The sequence below is a fragment of the Zootermopsis nevadensis genome, unplaced genomic scaffold, assembly GCF_977971745.1.
Source record: "Zootermopsis nevadensis isolate Lab colony 2312 unplaced genomic scaffold, Znev_1.0 Znev_ptg000025l, whole genome shotgun sequence".
Lineage (NCBI taxonomy): Eukaryota > Metazoa > Arthropoda > Insecta > Blattodea > Termopsidae > Zootermopsis > Zootermopsis nevadensis.
Window position 1 is genome coordinate 6,923,861 of NW_028259157.1, and position 20,281 is coordinate 6,944,141.

At 33.8% G+C, this 20,281-nt stretch overlaps 1 protein-coding gene across 7 annotated transcripts in view; it reads right to left on the reverse strand.

The window, feature by feature from the left end:
* Positions 1-20,281, reverse strand: part of p120ctn (adherens junction protein p120) — a 56,334-nt gene that overhangs the window by 7,888 nt on the left and 28,165 nt on the right. For 6 of the 7 annotated variants that reach the window (XM_022067279.2, XM_022067282.2, XM_022067281.2 and 3 more), the window contains 5 exons: positions 17,489-17,631; positions 16,026-16,278; positions 15,469-15,607; positions 14,295-14,640; positions 12,914-13,006 (listed from right to left, as the gene is read on the reverse strand). In XM_022067279.2, coding sequence (XP_021922971.1) covers positions 12,914-13,006; positions 14,295-14,640; positions 15,469-15,607; positions 16,026-16,278; positions 17,489-17,631 — 974 coding nt within the window. Of the gene's footprint in view, positions 1-9,165; positions 9,213-12,913; positions 13,007-14,294; positions 14,641-15,468; positions 15,608-16,025; positions 16,279-17,488; positions 17,632-20,281 lie in introns of all 7 variants that reach the window. The other variant, XM_022067283.2, reaches the window with a different exon arrangement.

Consider the following 20,281-nt stretch of genomic DNA (forward strand, 5'->3'; position numbering starts at 1 on the left):
ATGTACATATAATAATAATAATAATAATCAGTGGCGTAACAGCCCTCTGAGAGCCTAAGCCGACTAGCTTGACTGCTGGCCTCACATTCACATATTCATTGTATGTTCAAATTACAAACACGGCATGAGCACAAAAACTGCACGTTACGAACAAGAACATTCAGAAAATACAAAAGCAAACATACCACTCTCCTAAATAATTTTTAAAACTGTGCTTGCCTCTCTAAAAAGATGCATCATTTAAATGAAAGTTGTCAGAAAGTTCTTTCCAGAAATGCCTGTCTGGGCAAGTGTTCATATTCAAGTGTCACTAGTTACACAAGCAAATAACTAAGATAAATTCTGACATAAAGCAAATACCTCATCTTAAGTATGTCACAGGAAGTTTGAGACAGCCAAAAAGAAAGGACATATGGGATAAACAAAACAAGAAGAAAAAATGTTGGTTAGGTAAACTCACAGAAAAGCCATTTGGGAGGCCAGGGCACCAATGAGCTAACAATAATAATAAACTTAACCACACAAACAATAGTTTCCAAATAAGCAACTAACTTCTCAGGAAAGACTCTGTAGTTGAGAATTTGTTAAAATTCTTGAATTGTTCATATTATGAGAAAATATAAATCATAAATTCTAATCAAATTTAACTATGATTTAAAAAGTGGACAATGTTTTTCAATAGCAAGTCACAGGTTCAAGCAACAGAAAAATATGTTGCAAGTACAAGATTTCCAGACACACCACCCATGACAAATGGAATTTAACCTGTTTAACCATATACTTTTGTCTTGAGGCTTCGCTTACAGTTTTCAGCCAATTTTGTTTCCATTCTTTGCTGAATTGCTGAGGTGAGATGCCTTGTTGATGTTTCTCACTACACCATGTTTAAATACAGACATTATTCTCTTATTCATTTTGCACAGACAACTCTGAAAAGAGAATTTGCATTCACTACTTACTACTTACTGCTTACATGTCAGTCATATCCAACTGTCCATTTTAAGACTTCACATGTAATGTGGAAGTGGCATATGTATTTTTATTTTTACAGTAGAAAACATTAAATGATAATCTGGGACAGGTAAAGTCATGCAAAACAAATCAATATAAAAGAAGGGCAAATTTACAAAAGATTCATGGTTTACATAAATTCATGAAGCAAAGACAAAATCTTCAAAATTTAAGAGCTGGTACCTACAACACATTTCCTGTACCATTCCCTAGACAAATTTGGGAGAAAAAATATGTTCCAGAAGTTAAAAACAGAAGTCTTGACAAATATACCCAAGAAATCAATTCATAAGAATATAATAATACACTGCCTATATTTATTCTGAACAAAGATGGCAAATGTAGAAGACTATAAGAGAATTCACAAAAAAATTATATTGTATAAATCAAATACCCTGAGATTAAGTGAATATAAAAGGTAATTATAGTGCATCTATTTTAGGGCTTTTGGTGACATTACAAGACAGTTTATGAAGACCGGCCCACAAGACTTTGAAAAAAGTTTAATGGTCACACATTAAATACATATTTAGTGGATACATCAAAACAGTATAAAATTATACAAAATTGTTAAATTCAGTTATATAAAGGCAAGGCTTAAATAAGTAAGCCTAGTTTCACCTCTTATACTTATGATGGTACTATTAACAGGGAATCAGAAAAAATATAAATATCTGGTAGAACCTGAGATAAAGATAAAATATAATACAATTTGCTACTGGCTCCTCTCCTGTTACCTAACTTTAGGAATACAAAATCTGAATTCAAGAAGTATTACTGAACACTAAGAACCTATATGTAAAAGTAAAAGAACAATGATATAAACTGAAATTGGTGACAAAGAAAAATGCTCGCAACAAAACTAGAAAACAAAAGTGAATTCAAGATAAATGTGCCAAAGGAGTTTTTGTACTATTCTTCTTTACAGAAGTCTAAGAGCACTAGCAACAAAATAGATATATTAAAGAAATAAATTTAAAAAATTAACTCACTCAACATGTGTAAAACAAACTTCATGGGTAGGCACTGAATATAAGCAGTAATATTTGTAGATAAATATCTAATTAAACATTAAATAACCATGAGCAATGTTCTAATCCAAGATTTATGGTTCTCACAATGCTGAATATATCAGTTGTGGCTTTTTGGGCAATGATGCCATGTAGTCTTATAGGTAGTTACCATGCTGGAGGAACAATCACCTCCATCTTCACAGAGTAAATGACAACAGAACCTGTACTGACAATGTTCTAATTTGACTAATAATTTAAGATTTAAATACCAGATAAGGCTAATATAAGAAAATGGTTATGGATTGAACAGCCATTCACAAAACAAAGTAAAGGTCCTAACCATAATATTATATTGGACATTCAAGGGTCTTGGGCAAGAAAGTACCCTAAGATGACAGTGAAAAGTGAAACAGGAGTCATATTCTTTGATACGACCTACAAACAAGAGATACATCAATGGCTAATAATAGAGTACAAAGGTGAAATGTCATAACAATCCTACAGAGAAGGCATTTGGAGGGACCAAGACACATGAGTGAGAATCTATTAAAATTTATCTTATGGGAATGGAGTGTAAGTGAGTGAACTAAATTAAACTAGCTCAGGATAAAGTTCAATGGCAAATAATAGCTGTGATAACAAAATTCTGGGTTTAACAAAACTGAAAATCCTCTAAGATATTAAACGATCCATCTTTATATTATTATTCCTTCCCTTCCTCCTTCGTCTTCCAAGCGCCTGTTTTCCAGGAGATTTCCTCACCAACATTCCGTATGCATTTTTGCCTCTCTCATCAAGAGACATATTTCTTATGTACAGAAATATTTATATTTATAATGGTTCTAAGACTGCATAATTAACACAACCCATCATGTAAATAAGTTTAAAACTGAAGATACATGGGAGTAACAGTAACTTATTAACTTCTCATAGAAAATCTACTATCATATGACACTGCTGCAATTAAATGTTATTCAGACTAAAGAAAATATACTATCACTTGATGTAGATGTTAAAGTTCAGTTATTAAACTTTCACTTTAATAAAACAGATGAAGATATAAACTTCATTTTGTACCATTACTCACATTCAGTACTATGAAATTTGAAAATTATACTAGAAATATCATATGACAACTGCATCCACAATTGAGATGATTCCTTGTTTTAAGAAAAGTGAAAACCTATATATATTTTATTAGATGTTACAATAAAAAATACTGTACTAAATAATAGACAATTTCATAAAAATTAAAATATGGGTATTTTATTTTATATATTTTCACTGCTGTCACTTACAATTCACCAAAACAGATCTTTTAGTTTATGGTGCAATCTTATAGGTTAAACATGTATGAATTAGAGGGTAATAACAATCCTGGCAAAAACTGCATTAGCCTAGAAGGGAAGTGGTGAAATATGTATTTTTCTGCCTGTACTGTTGTATTCTTCAAAGAAAAACAAGTTGAATCCATTTATTTTTGTTTTGTTTCTAAAAACAATCAAAGAATGTGTGTTGTTTTTACAATGTGTTTAAAGAATGTTTCTGAAATAGCTAACATCAGTTGAAATGTTTGTACACATATACGCAGTAACTACAGAACTATACTTGTATATGATGTGCCTAATTAACCAAAATATATTATTACCCAAGACATGATTGGAAACGCTTTAATTACTTGCATGCATATGACACATCTTAAAAGGTACTGTATGTTGGAGAGATGAGATTCTGAGGCCAATTTACCCTCATAATCACTGTAACTCAAATCAACCTTTTGGGCAACATGAAGAAGTTCACCTACGAGTGTTGTGGACACCAGAGAGGTTATGTGGCATAGTGTATATGATGTGACAAAGAGTGCATGTCTCACTCTTAGTAAGAAACAGCATGTTCCAGCACCATTCCTATGTTGTATCCCTGCATGCATCCACACCAGCACTTATAGTGAATATCTTGTAGCAGAAGATAAACACAACAAAACATTTATCATGTTATAACAGTTTTTATACTTCCCTTCTCATGCACATTAGTAAATGCTATGACTGTATCTCCATAACCAAGCATTTATCAATGGACACTGATCAAGATTTTCTGTAACTCAAGTCCAACACCGTGATGCCACTCTGGACTTTATTCATATGTTTACACATTTCAAACTTAGTTCTATAATTTTAAGAATTTTTTGTATAACATATTAGGGTGGGAAAGCAGGTACAGGATGGAAGAAAAAACATGAAAGAGCAAATCTGATGTTCAAGAGACTTTGTGACACTTGACCAGCAGACAACAATTTATAAATGTAATCCTAATTCCAATGATTTACAACCCATTCATTACTCAGCAATACATTACTAATTGCTACAGTTCTGTTATAAATAGAACTTTGTTCAGTTAAAGAATAAATGGCATATTAAGGCTAGTTAATATCAGACTAGGATCTGTGAAACAGGAGAGTACAGACACACCGAGTTGCACAAGACTCAGTGTTATGCAAATAGACTTCACGTAAAAAGCATCTTTAACTTTTATTCCATCAATTTCAAAATACAATTACTTACTGTACTCATCAATTCTTTGCAAATAAGCTACTACTACAAATTAAGGACATTAGTTTAATGTTGATGTCAATACTTTTCTACCTGTAAAGTACAACGTATACACTGTAATAAGACAGACATACATACATAAATATGGTAATTTCTAAGGAAGCAAACCCTCGAGCAAATCAGGACTGAGTGACTGTACAGCCTCTTCTCTATCATTATTAGTGACATCTGTGTGCTCATTCACACTTCTCCATATCATCCATACACAAATCTCAGTACTTTAAAATAAAAAGCGAACTAATAACCGTATAACTCAAAACACGCAGCATATGCTGATTCTTGAACCAAATTGCTGAGCAAAGTTAAGGCACAACATATGCAGTATAATGTATTAGTAATCTGTGAAGTTTACAATACTGAATAAGGTTTATTAAGTAAGATTTGAGGTATTCACAGCGACGAGTCTGAAGATTGCTGTCTTCTGGGTTGTTGCGCTGTGGTCTGGTAGATGTCCACCAACGTTTCAGAGGTCATGCTGCCTCCATCATCAGGGAAACGACGGAGGCAGCATGAACTCTGAAACGTGGTGGACACAGACTATACAGCGCAACAACGCAGAAGACAGCAATCTTAAAGTTTATTACATTTAAAATCCTAACAGATGCAGCATGATAACTTTCCAAAGATGTGGACAACAAAATTCAGCTTAACAAGAAGTCAGAGAAATCAAATATGTACAGGCATATGTTCAATAAATTTCAGTAATGCAAGTCCAACAATTTTCAGTGACCAAAACATTACCTGCACAAAAGAAAATAAAATGTACTTCTTCTGTAGTGCTTATGAAACAGAACATTCAAAAACAGTAAAAGTATCATTCATCCCTAATTCATAGTATTAATTAATTACCTTGCATACATTTTTGTCATAAAGAAAATTTCTGTTATATGTAGGAGTATCACTACCTTGTAAATATATAGTTTTGTCTAATAATTATGAACAGTATGATTTTCAGATGAATGATTCAATACAAAATATTCTCTTAACAACAAACACTTACAACAGACCTATCAAAATGTCTTCCATGCCATATTCGCAACTGCTCCTAACGTAAGAGATATCAGTCAATGCTGTCATAACAACAGTAACCGTTAAATATTTTAAAACGGCATGCACGCACAAGAATGATTTTATTATCATACTTCCCTTGGATTTAGTTCCTTTACCTCACATTTTCCTGAACTTCTTACACTGTCCCAGAACTCAATTGACCTATATATTTAGGATAAAATGAATCCCTTCATTGGAATTGATGCAGAAACTATTACTGTTAATTAGTGATGAATGACTAATGTCAGGATGAGGAAACAATAAAATGGGAAGGATAGCAATAGAAACAATTACAGCCTAAAAAGGTGCATTACACTTTAAATTAGAATGCCAACTAGCCATTAAAATTAGTTTGCTGTTATCAGTATGTTTTACTGAGCAGGGTTTTCTTTGTCAAAAAATGTGGGCAATACATTGTTAAAAGCGAGTACTCAACATACTTTTGACAATTTGATGAACCATGTCAACAAAAACAAACTGTGATATGATTTTGACCAAATATATGAGCATGAATAAAGTCTGCAGGGGAAAGAAAAAGGAGAGGAAAAATATATTTGCCAAGTACTTTAATCAAAGATGCTCAAAAATCTCAACCTTACAAAAAGAACTGTGACCGAAGATTACATGTGGATCTCCCAGTGGGACAGAGGTGGGGAAATCTGCAATGAAAAAGTTCACCATCTCTGAGAGGCAAAACCATGCTGTTCTAAGGTTCCAAGCAAACTACCCATTAAAATCTTTCCCCCCCCCCAAAATAGTCAACCAAGCAGAATACCTTAAAGTTTTGGAATGTTAAAGGGAGAACATTAATTGAAAAACCAATTCTTTGGGTGGACAAGTAAATTTTGCAACATGACAATGTGCCTTTCCATGCAATACTCTCAATAAATATATTTTTTGCTAAAAAAACCAAATACCAATGTCCAAATATTCACTGCATATACCTCGTTTGACCCCCTGTAACATCACATGTTTATGAAACTGAAAAACTAAAAGAAGACTATCCTGAATCACTTGAAGACATTCAGAAGAATGTGATAACAGTATTGAATAGACTTCTGAAAAATTATTTGAAGCAATGTTTCCATACATGGAAGAAATACTGGAATGTATGCATGAAATCAGGGGCACGCAATATTGTGAGCACACTTACCATAAAGGTTAGTAAAATATATTCTTTTATAGAATCAGTTTAATTACTTAATTGTGATACTTCATATATACACATCTGCCATTATGAATGTGACGACAACAAACTGCAGGAGACATTAATATGGTATATTGTCCATAACAAATGTATTCAAAATCTTAATTCAAGCTGGGCATAGTCAATTCTGTAGGTAATGTAATAGATAAAGGAATTCAGTGCATTTAAAGGCTTCAGTAAATGAATAACTTGATAAGATTTGAGATTCTCACAGTGGTAAGATGACAATGCAGATCTTCTGGGTTGTGACACTATGTAGAGGACCAATATCAACAAATAACTTAATGCTACACATACAATGTGGAAAAAGGAAAACAAGGATCCTGAAACTTCTTCATATACATTAGTTTCCTTAAAAATTTTTGTTAAACAAATTTGTGTTCTACCTTCCACCCTGTGCATATAAATTTACTGATAATACTACTACAGTAAAAATTATTCTATGAAAGAATTAATTTATTAACACAAATAAATGGAAGGAAAGTAAACAGTAGATTAATTTAGACATGATATTTGTATCACTGTCATGTTGGTATTTTCCAGCAAAAGTATGTTTTAAGCATTTTGCTGAAACATTCATAATCTCCCACTGCATTAAATTTCAGTGCCTGCTTACAATCATTCATTAATTATCAATGGTGTCATACCATTACTTTGTAGGATTTGAGGTTTTCACGGCAGTGAATCTGAAGATGGCTGTCTTCTGACTAATAACTTCAGTAAAATTTTATTTTTAAATATATTGTCATTTTAGTATCCAGCACTGAATAGCACTATGTTGTCCTGGTTTCAAGAGTCAACAAAACTGCCATGTAGGAACCATTAAATGCAGGAACTCTAAAATACTGCTTTCCACTGGTTTGAGTTTTGTACAAACTTTCACAAAACTGGCCACTTTATTCAAAGGTTATTTAGGAAAAGACAGACAGCATGCACCATCATATAAGGCAATTTTTCATTCCCTAAACCAGCCCAAACATAATATATATGCAACAAATGTTTACATTGACAACAAAAACTTATAATTGGAGCAGTGTATGGCTTTGCATTCACATCTGCCTACCTTCAAGGCATCAAGTTCATTAGGTTCCAATGCACAGACTGAAATATTACAGCTTATATCCAGAACATGGACTGCTAATATTGAGCTGTAACTCAGTTCTATAGTGATGTTCTAACTTACACACATATCATAGCAAACATTAATTTCATCATGGGAACAGATGAAAGCAGTGGAAAATGAAAATCCATTTCTAACTTCAAGTTAAATCCACGCTTACTACAATCTGACACCTGCTTTCAAATGCATATCCGAATTTTATGATGCCAATTTCAAGCACAAAATCAACAGATATTCTTGCTACAAATTAGTGAAAAACTGATAAAACAGCTGTAAAAATATAATGCTATTCTGAAACTTCAGTGAATGAAAACAAAACATATATTCATGTGTATAATTCCAGTGTAGGAGAGAGCTTGCAGACTGCAGGCAGTGTGATGAAGGCAATGCCACCCACGCATCATGCAGAATTTACTAAAAAGATGTTTTCTTTTGATTCACTTTTCCTGTTATTACAGACATACTAATTAGCTGGACTATTTTATGACAGCCATCATGGTTGTATGACTGCAGTGACTGGCTCAAGTATTGACATTCCACTGTGCAAGGAGAGCTTCTGGTAAAATGGCTGGAAATTTCAGAGGATCACATTAAATTCCAAACATCCCAAGCACTTGTGGCATAATCAGTGTCATTCAAGAAACATTTCCTATGATGTCTTCAGTTTGTAACTGTAACCTTCATGTGGAGTACTTTAAGCAATACAAATTTTGTATGAGAAGGGAATAGCACTTTTTGTATATCTATACAATTGACTAGAAACTACAAAATTTTCTAGCTTATCCTGCCAGTGATAGTACAGAACAAATGACCTCAAAAATCTTTACATTTCACACATTTCTCATTATACCGGCACATATTCTGAAGCATTCACTGCAACAAGAAGAGTGTCAAAACTGTGCACAATCAGCTGTAATGATGATGATATGTGTCAATCCTTGTTCAATGCAAAAATGTTCACAATCAACTGAACTCTGTGCTACTTGATTCAGTCTCAGAGCACTTTCAATAAGCAAAAGATCAATCTTACTTTCTTAACAGTTCAATACAGCAACGTTATGAATCTATCAACATGTGAAGCTAAAGTAGGTACTTGGAAACTGAGTCATGATATCTACAACTATATGACAAAGAGAAGAGAAAACATACACCCACCAGTACAGTAGATACAAGCAGAGGACAGGTTAGCTGCGTTGCACAAGCTGGCAAATGGAAAAGAACAAAATTTAATTGTGTACACCAGGACAAAAGTGACAAGAACCTCTAAATGGATTCTTAATTCCTGTCTGCATATGATGCCTCACAGAAAGGTAATTGGTCTCATCACTGCATCTCAAAACCAAATACAATGCAATAAAAGAATTATCAGATTTTCTGCATAAGAAGACTGCAAAAAATCTATATTTTAGGTGCTCCAGAATGATTAGAAGTAGCGTAACTGTGGAAGATACAAGTCAATACATGGGTCAAGTTGCCATCCTGTCTGTGCTAACTGTATGTCACTTTAAATCACAAGAATTGGTGTTGTGTGAATATAATCATTAAAATTCATTAATTCACTAAAATTGTGTACTTGTTTGTACTAAGTGGTAACAAGAGGCTGGGAATTCTCCTAACCAGCTGAAACACTACTAGCTTCTCAAGCAATCTACTCCATGCAGTACCATATATGCACAGAATTTATACTGCTACTTTCTTTACCACATCTGCACACATGATAGTGAAGCCTGATATTAAGTGAAATTCAAAAATAAAGCGTAACTTCAGTCAAAATGAGACAGCATGGATTATAATTTTATTTTAAGCCCTGTATACTTATAAGAATAAATAATGCTCAGATTGAAAATTGGCTCAGGCAAAAGTTGTAGTGAGGATAATACACTTTTTTCTTTATAACACATTTTAAAACAAGTAACAAATGCTGTAAAATAATGAGGTGAAATAATGCTATGTTTGTCTATTTACCTCTACATATTCTGAACTTTAGTACATACATATTTTTATAAACTGTATAGAAAAATGCAAACTTTTTACATATTCTGTTATTCGTTCCTAACCTTTATTATTTTTGACACCAATAATAAGATATCTAAAAATAAAACCTAATTTATCTGAATGGGAGTCAATCAACAAAACAAAGCAGTGAGACAAGGATGTGGCCTTTCTCCTCCTTCATTTATACAATTTATATGAATTATATTATAATATGATGAAAAGAGCAATGGAGAATATAAATCAGCAGAAACTTTAATAGTCAAGTAATTATAGCCAAAATTCAAATGAATTACAACATGCAGAAAGCAATTTGCAGATAACTGCTTAAAAAACTATCACTTTTGGTAAAAAACAAAAATCATGGTCATTTAAGTGAAGACCCTACTAGGAGTAAAATTTGCATTAACAATAATAAAGTACTGAACTAGTCAATACCTTCATCTACTTGGGCTGCATCATATAATATATGATGGCTAGAGGGGCAAGGCATAAAAAAATAACAAAATGCATAAAAGCAAAATGAGTAATATACTTTCAATGTTACAAAAACATAAACAAACAGACTTAGAAGTTTATAAAACTCTGGTAAAAATCTGTAAAGCCTGGATGATCAGAAAAGCAAATGAAACCAAATTATCAAAATATTGGAATAAAAAATTAAATACATGAGAAAAATTGGTAATTACATACTATCAGATTACAAACAAGATGAAGACATTTTATAATAAGAATTAAGCAAAATCTGTGTACAAAATAATTGACACACTGGAAACAATAAGAAAGGCCAGATAACAACAGAATACCTAAGCAAATTATAACACAAACTAAAGGAGAAGAGAAGTTTATGAAGGCCACTGAAGGCACGGCGTAAAAATGTAACGGGCCATATAGCACATACCTGATAATTACCTTTGTTGTTATAAATTTTCTAAAATATACACCAATTACCTTATCCATTCTCCTAAATTCAACTTGGATCTTTCTTTGGTTAGGTAGGAGAATTTTTGTAGTTTAATACCAAACCATGCATTAAGCAGGTAAACAATAAGAAAATTTTATTAAATTGAAAGCACTTTTGAGACAACAGATAACACAGCATGATATTTGACAATTTAAGGGCAACTTCTTTTGTTCATGGGATTCTGGTAATGAAAAATTAACTATGGAGACACAACAAAGGTTTCAAGAACATTACACATTTTGCTCTTTTAAGAACACAAAATTGCCAGCTCTACATTCTACACGTTTGTCCCACACTCTGGAAACCACATTTAAATAAAGTATTATCAAGTAAGATTTCACTTGAATTCTCAAACGACTTTCCAACACCAAGACTTGTATTTGGATTCTTTGAACATAACGTGAGACATGGTGATTAATAACAGACCTGTCAATATTAATGGAGTTTAAGTACAACACCAAAGCTTGCTTCCATGGCCTCCTTGTGTAGTGCAGGTGACTACAGGTATGCAGTGACTTCCATGTGCTCATGTGCTACATTGTTAACATTTGTTTAGAACAAAGAGCACAACAAAGAACAAATGTGACTGCAACAAATTTGTACGAAGAAAAACAGTGGTTATCAGTTATAAAGAATTCACTATGTAGGATTAATAAATAACACGAGAAAGATGAAGCATAAATACTAATTCCAATGCACTCCATCTTATTGAAAAGGAAGTGGTCTGCATGGTTACAGGAACTAAAACATAGTACAATGTTAAACAGTACCCACAATCCCAAAAACTGTTGCTAAAGAAAAATAATGGAAGAGCCATAAAAACTGTAAATTCTTGCAGACACATTTTATACTTAAACTATAAGTATCCATCTATAACAACTTATATTTAAGCTACCTGGAATGTGAAACTATTATATCAAAATAATACCAATACATTAAATAAAATGACACAAATTTAGACTGCCTTTCAACTCTTCTTGCAAACAAATTGGGAAGCCCATGATGTGATAAAACCAAAGCAAATGCAAACAAAAGGAAAGATGAGACAGATCGAGAACACCTGCAAGTGTGTTTGTACACGGAAGAGTATTTGTTCAGTACAAAACAGAAAAGCAAGGACATTTTGAAAACAGTTACCATACCTATTTATCTGAATATGTCATCAGAATACTTAAATATAAATTAAACAGTTATGTACTGAAGAAGTCTAAGCCTATTTGTATACAAACATAAGTCTTTATTGGAGTCAACTGTAATATTTAAACTTATATTTAAAAAACAATGTAAAATGGCTACTATGCTGTCCATACAAGTACCAACAAATTAGATTAAGTTACAAAGCAAATACAAGTATTCTTTAATATTGTTTTTCTCAATTTATTTATGATATTAACTTCAAGTATCACAAATGGTAATGAAAAACAAAAGTGATGCCAAAAAAGTTTATTTTGACATTTGCTAGTTTAAAAATAATTAATATAGTTTTCGTTCTAACATGTTCGGCAGTGAGAATGTAAATCTACACCACGATAGAAAAGGCAACTGCTGCACATTTTAATCTTCACAGTAAAAAAGTGAAGCTTTAGTAGCTGTCTGTTCTATCTTCAAATGCAATGTTCTGTGGAGACTAAAATATTATACACGTAGATGACATAACATTGTAAAACAAACATAATTATTTATAAGTTTTATGTTTTTATTTTCAAAAAATTAAGCACTGAAGTACATAAAATATTAGCCCAAATAAAGTTCACCTAGCAAACTACTTTATTAACCGTTAAAATCACGGTTGTCATGCAGAAACTCAAATGCAACTGGACTGAGTAGTGCAAGAGGCTAAAACATGCACAATACTAATGTGTCTGTTACATATCTGTAAGAAAGTGAATGTGAGAATGTCAGCTTGGTTCTGTGTGAGAGTTATCTTTATCGAGCAGCGTCACTTACTGGAGCTGGAGGATAAGCTCGGACACCTCCTGGAGGTGGGGCATGGGTGCCTCCTTCTGGGTATGACATGTCTGCCATAGGAATATCTTCACCCTGCAAGGAAGCAAATTATTAAGACTGACACAAGAAAGATAGATGATGAACAAATGAAGACCATACGCTCCTCTTAAATGTTGATTAATATCTACCAGACTACATGATCCTACATCATGGGAGACAACCATTTTCATTAAATATACCATTACTCATAAAGCTCCCTCATCATAAGCATTGCAATTTCTTTATTTTAAAATTCAATTTAGTGGTAATTTAAATTTAAGAAAACGTCTATTCATGTTCATTTTAACAAAACTATTACTTATGTTGTGTCTAATGATTAAATAAACACCTGAACAATACTAAATCATCTCACTCAATTCTCCATTTATTATGGAAGAGAACAATACATGAAACAAAGAAAAATTCTAACAAATGGCGACAATGTTAAAACAACATAAAGAATGATGCTAGATTGATACAAAGGAAGTAACATACTTTCTCCAACTTCAGGTCAACCCTGAAGATGGAAGCAGCATGTTGGTGGTCCACAGCAGCATCAGATGTCCTGATTATGGGGAAAGAGATGGTCACTGAAATACTGGTGAGTTTTAACCATTTGACATGGCTGATATCACGAGAGGATTTTATTAATTCCTCCAAAATGTTGATCAGAGATTACACCATGGGTTCTTTTGATACAGAACAGATATATTCCATACACTATTATAATTTATTATTTCAGTGCTTAATGATCTTTAGGTTTGCAAATCAGAGCCTTGACTATCTGGGTATAAGTTTTCTACTGTACAAAAAATACTCTGCTACTGCACCTCCTTCATAATAAAGCCTGCATACCGCTCATACTCGCAGCTTGCTCCACAACCAGTCCATAAATGAATTTCTTCAACTGGACACTGAACTGAATTTTAACCCAGAGAAGATGCTGGAATATTCCACTGATTGCCAGATATTTCTCATATATATGACAGGGAGGGTACTCTAGGAAGCTGCTAGCACAGTGAAATATCTTGTCTTATGTGTGTGCACCTTGACCAGCAGAAGGGTGGGGGAAGGGGTAACAGCTCACTGATGTAATCATGAGCCATTGATATCAATGCTTGTGGCAGTTACAGGAATGAGAAAAGACTATATCTATACGTTCCACTCCTAATTTCGAGACCGAAAATGGAATAAAAGGTATGACCTATATCCAGATAAATATAATAAAATGAGCCACATAACTGTTTTATGCAACAATCTAATTAGCATGCAGTTAATTATTCAGAATTCTTAATATTGTAAATATCTCTCTCCCTCTCTCACACACATATACTGAACTCACCCGCTGGTAAATGGAAGGCCCAGGACTTCGAGAAGCACTGTTCATGTTAGCAGATCGTTGCATTGTTCTGTCTTCATACCGTGTACCTCCCTGGCTTGCCATTGGACGATTTAATGTGCTGTTGGCATTATTTGGAGAATTTGGACCTGCATTTCTTGCTGCAACTGTTTTAGTCACAAAATCTTGTTCTTTCCAACCATGCTTTTTGTAAACTTCCCTTAATTCTTGATGCTGCCACATAGTGAACAAAACTTGACCAGCAAATTTGAGTACCCTTGGAGTGTATTTCTGCCTCTGCCGCGTAATGTTCATTAGACGTTCTACACCTCCAGCTTCCAGCAAAGATCTGTGCAATAAGTATGTAAAGATAGGTGGGAGTCAGCTCTCAGAGACACTAGGGTCCACATAAATATTCTACAGATTTACACACAGCACTTAGAACAAACAACTGCCTTGGAGCTCAGAGTGACTGAGTAAGTTAAGTGTTAACAATTATTAGAATTCATTGGCCAAGACCATTTCATTTCAAACGTGAAGACCCCCAAAGAGATAGAAGGTATCCAATGTAGCAGGAAACCTTGAATGAGCCAGTTTGCTCCTATTCATAATTTATAATTCTAAAATTCAATCCATTTCCATAAATACCATTACATGAAATATTAAAAACACATACATAAACACTCATCTGTTTCTGCAAACAGCATTAAATACTTTACATGAGCAACTGAGTTATCGCACTTAGCTTGATGTAGTTTTATGTGCTTATAGGCTTGTTCAATGTCAATGACATTTTTCCATGCAACTTTAAGTCTGGGATTTCCATCACTAAATTCATTCACTCTGCTATCAGAACTCATCATAATATTTTAATGCAAATTGTATACAACAACAACAACAAAAAGAAAAGAAAGAAAGAATAAAAATTAACATGAAAGAAAATTGCCAGAATTCAAGACATAATAAAATGAAATGCTACATAGTGGGAAATGAAATACAAAACCATGATATGTGATGAGTTAACAAATTGGTAGTGTGAGGGCTCAAACAAAACTGATATGTGTTTACTGGACTGTATAAAAATGTAACATTTGAAGCAGGAATTAACTTGCAACTGCTGTCTCACCAGGTCTTTATTAAACTTTCATCCATACACTGCAGAAGGAGATACACAAACCTTGAAAATTCTGCATTCTTTTTAATGACTTCATTCAAAGTTGCAAGTACCGCTGCTATTGTGTCATCTGACGTGCCTTGGTCATGCTGTGGATTTCCTGATGGCAACTTCTGCACAAGATCCCGCATAGCATATTTCCCTAAACAAGAAATATTTTCAATATGATACATTCATTTACGAGGAAGTCACCTCACTGAAAAGTTAGCATGCCTTAAATATGCAGATAAAAAATAAAAGATACTTCATGTATTAACTTCTATTAACTGTGCACTGCAGATTACATGAAGTGGATTTTTTAAGACCTACTGCCATACGTCACTGTAACAGTGTAGCAGTGGTGTTGCTCCCACCTCGCAAATTCATGTATGTCATGTTGGTAGTGCTGGGTGCAGAAAATTAAAATGCATGAATTTAGGGCAACCTCCAATGGCATGATGCCCATACCAAATGGCATCAAAATGTGTCCAGTGATTCTCAAGCTGAATAAAAACAGACATATTGTCTGTTCACTTCATGTACATTATAGAAAGAATGCATAACAACTTTAATGTAAATACCTATGAGTTCCTTGTTGCGCTGATCAATGGCTAGGTTCCTCAAGGCTGTGGCCACTGCACAAACAACACGGTCCACCTCCATCCGTAACAATTCAACAAGGATTGGAAGCCCCTTTTCTTTGCGTACAGCTGCTCGAATTTCAATACTCGGTTGCCAGTAGCATGCTGCCAGATTTTGTAGGGCTCCTGCAGCAGCTTCTAGTGTTTCAGGATTTGAGCAACTTTGCAGCAGAGTAAGGTAGGATTGCACAACCTGTAACAAACATTACAATACAAACCAACATGACAAATAGAAAAATAGCAGCAATCCTGCATTTCCCATTGAAAGATCAGATCCAGATCCAGATAACCAGGTCCTCTTGGTTATACAGAAGATGTCAAATGCATAAGAACAACATCACATTACCATTTTCATTATTCCACACATGCTACAATAGTCTGTGATCTATTCTATGCTTCATGTTATACCATGTTTGCTCACTGATGGCCTACCATGTACATTAACCACATGTCTGTAAAACATCAATATTTTCAGTTCAGACTACAGGTTGATCAAAAAGTCACACACCCACATTATTGCTATAACTATACAAGAGCCCACAAAGATCACATCATGTTGCAACCTGTTCATGCCAGTCTGTCAGTTGTATTTCAACAATCAAAGTGCAAAGGATGTTTTTCCACAATTACAATGAATATTCAATGTCAAACACTACTTGGCATCCTGTTCTTACTTACCTTCCCAGAATAAGCTTAGGGATACATTTCGTGATTCTACCATTCAAAAAAATAACAATACCTCATCACTTCTGTAACACATGAACTCTTTAATGGGTTGCATCAAACATGAGGTACAGAGAATGCATCCATCATTGAATGCAGTGGCTTTTAAATCACCTTGTATGTTTGAAAATTGTCCATCAAGAATAATATGAAAATCTAAATTAACACCAATCAAGAAGAGGGCTGGTATATACATAAGTGACTCATAGTCACTCGCAACACAGACCCTGATAATGGAGACAGAGCAGTTCTCTGAAACATCAGTTTTATCCAAATTTCAACACATATGACCACCCAAGATTTTGGTGCATTCATTTACAACAAAAACTTGAAGACTTAAAAACTCTGCATGGAAAACATTATGTCCTTGTATGAGACCACAATTAACTCGTAAGTTTCCAATTAGATATACTCAAACAGTCTTCTTAACATTTGAGATTCTCAGTGATGTGAATATAGGTGATCTGGGTTGTTGCACTCTGATGTACTTTGGTAGTATCTCTCTCTGAACCACTGGCACATGGACACAAAGACAAAATACCACATGGCACAACAATCCAGATCAGCATCTATATTCTCCTTTTAATGTTTAGTTAATATAAATAAAATTCAATTTTATATAAAATAAAAAATCAATCAGCATAAACTATATCTTCATCAAGTGACACATTATTTCATACCTCAGGTTGCCACAGAAGCTCCATTCCTTTGACAGGCTCCGTTCTCTGTGTGGTGCTTCGACTGGTGCCAGCTGCTTCCTTCTGCTGAACAGGTTGTGTGTCTTTCTTCTTTTTACTGGCACCAAAGCATCCCAAGTTGTCACCTAAGAAGATAAAATACTCTTACAATTACACACAAAATACATACACATGTTAGTAACTTATGAGACAATGGTTGAGACAAGAATTTATTACTACCTATTGTGACTAATGTTTAATACTGTTTTCCACTTACTATATCATATCTCTTTATACAGATTATATTTGAAAACAAATCCTTCATAGATCATTACTATACACACTATTAAAAAATTAATAACAATCCAACTATGGTTAATGTAAAATTCACTTGCATTGGTATTACAAATTATTACGTTGTATCTGATAATTCCTGCACAAAGAGAAAATTCCACTAATACACTGAAATGCCCTTACAAAGAATTTCAAGGGGACCTTCGAAATTATACTTTAAAATGAAATGCCACTGCAATTAAAATGTGTATTACATTTTGAAAATTACATCTACTGCATATAAGCACCTCATTAGTATCAATCTATTATACCCGTCTCCATACAGAGTTATTTTAAAACTGTTAGCTAATCTCTACCCATTCACAAAATTTGTATGATTCTTAGTACATACTAGTGCAGAATTACCTGCAAATGGCAGTAATGAAGTACAGAGTCAGATTTATGCTCTAGTTACATTATTCACAAATAAAGATCCCCAGTACCCAATGAATTGGAGGCTGGGTGGGACCCAGAGCTGATACATGTGTTGTCACAGGAACTTGCTACCTTGGTCCAGTTGGCTGCATTATTACACCCCCCCCCCCCCCCCCCCAGTGCAATGTGATTTATGGGAGCCCAGCCCACTTGGAGCGACATCTTCATCAGTCAAGGTATGCACACATGCAGTGTATGGACTTTTCTCTTAATTTTTGGGGACTCTGGTGACCAAAAAGGAAAACATCTTGTCATATGGTCTGGAAAGATCGGAAACACACCCTACTGAGTTGGACCCTTCTCCAGCCATATAACTGCTATATAAGCAGAGCAAGTTGGTTAGACAATTCTGAGCAGGTAAGAGTCATATGCTGATTTTTAGTCAGTGGATAGAGAGAGAGCTAGAAGTGGTGCAGTGTTCACAGAGTGGGCATCTATAATCAAGACTGTGTTTTGTAAACTGACAGCGCACTAATCAAGGAAATAATTGAAAGCGTGTGGAATAAATTCATATTTCACTTCAAAAAATCCACAATAGCTTACTTATGGATCACTGTTACAATATAAATGACAGCAAAGAGGAAGTCTTGTCCCAGCAGTCTAGCATACAGCCAGACACTTCATTAACTTCTGATATGTTACTTCGGATGAAATGTCAATGACAGTCATGCTAAAAATTATGTAAATGCCATCTGTTGATATTTCTGAAAATGTACCCACCTACTAAAACAGGAAAAGTGATATTTTAAATGACTATAATGTACTATGCTCTGTAATTGAGACATTCCAACACCTGCATAACAGCAGGGAGTTAAATATTATTTAAAAGTGTTTTAAACATGCACAAAAAAGTGACTGAATATGATAAAGCCAACCACATTTTTACAATAAAATCATGATTTAATTACTTAAATATGGTAAAATAATACATTCTATACACTCCTCTCTCTAAATTAATTAGCCCATAGAAGATAAGTTATAATAATAACAACACAAATACATGTTCCACTGTAAAATGTGATATAATAGACATAATACTGTTTGTGTCATCTATCTTGGCATATTTCAAAGGGAGGGGGAAGAACGGATGCCAGTGCAACATGCTTTGCTCAGTACCACAGTAAAAAATAACACGTTTTAATTTCACACAGTAAGAGCAGTGTGCACATGTAACAATTCAGTGAACACTGCCACGCAGAATATTTGTTGACCAGTGAATACCTGCTTCGCCATCTCATTTCACAAATCACGCCAAGTCCAAATCACTACTGTGGTGTGCAGATGCCAAGTAACTGACACATACAATAACACTAAGCTCTCAAGCACTTCAGTTTTCAAGCATTACAGTTTTGTCTTCTCCCATACAGAACAATACATGCACACTGATAAACCAAATAAATATACCATTTTAAAAATGTTCATCAAATATCTGGATTTTTCTCAAAATCTTAGTCATAGCAATAGGAATTAATTACATGTTTCCAGTACCTACACTGCAAGTGATAAGAAACAAAAAGAAAGTATACTTATACAGTTTCAGCAAGCTTTACTCTACCATCCTTCTAGCATCCATGCACTTCTACAGTTTAATGTAGACTGAGGGGCATACCAGTCCAATTTGACCAATGTGTTTTAAGATTCATATATTGTACTATAAGCACCGAATACATTATGCTTTCAACAACTAGAATTGTTCAAACATTCCATTCTATTAAAATACAGATTTATTAGCTCTTTCCAAAATAGAAGCTTCATCTTACAAATCATTCAATTTCAAAAGGTTCAAAACAAATAAGTTATTAAAGATTACCTATATAGTTCACAAGTTAAAAATTAAAGGTCATGCTCCATGAAATCTTAATAAAACTTAAATTTATTATATGAATTTTATTTCAAAATGACATTTTAGGTTGTTGGCCGAATAAAGCTGGAACAACCCATATATAGGTTAGGGTGGAATATCATCCACTCTCAAAAGTAAATGTAAATTCTACATACTGAAATCAACTATATTCTACCATGACAATA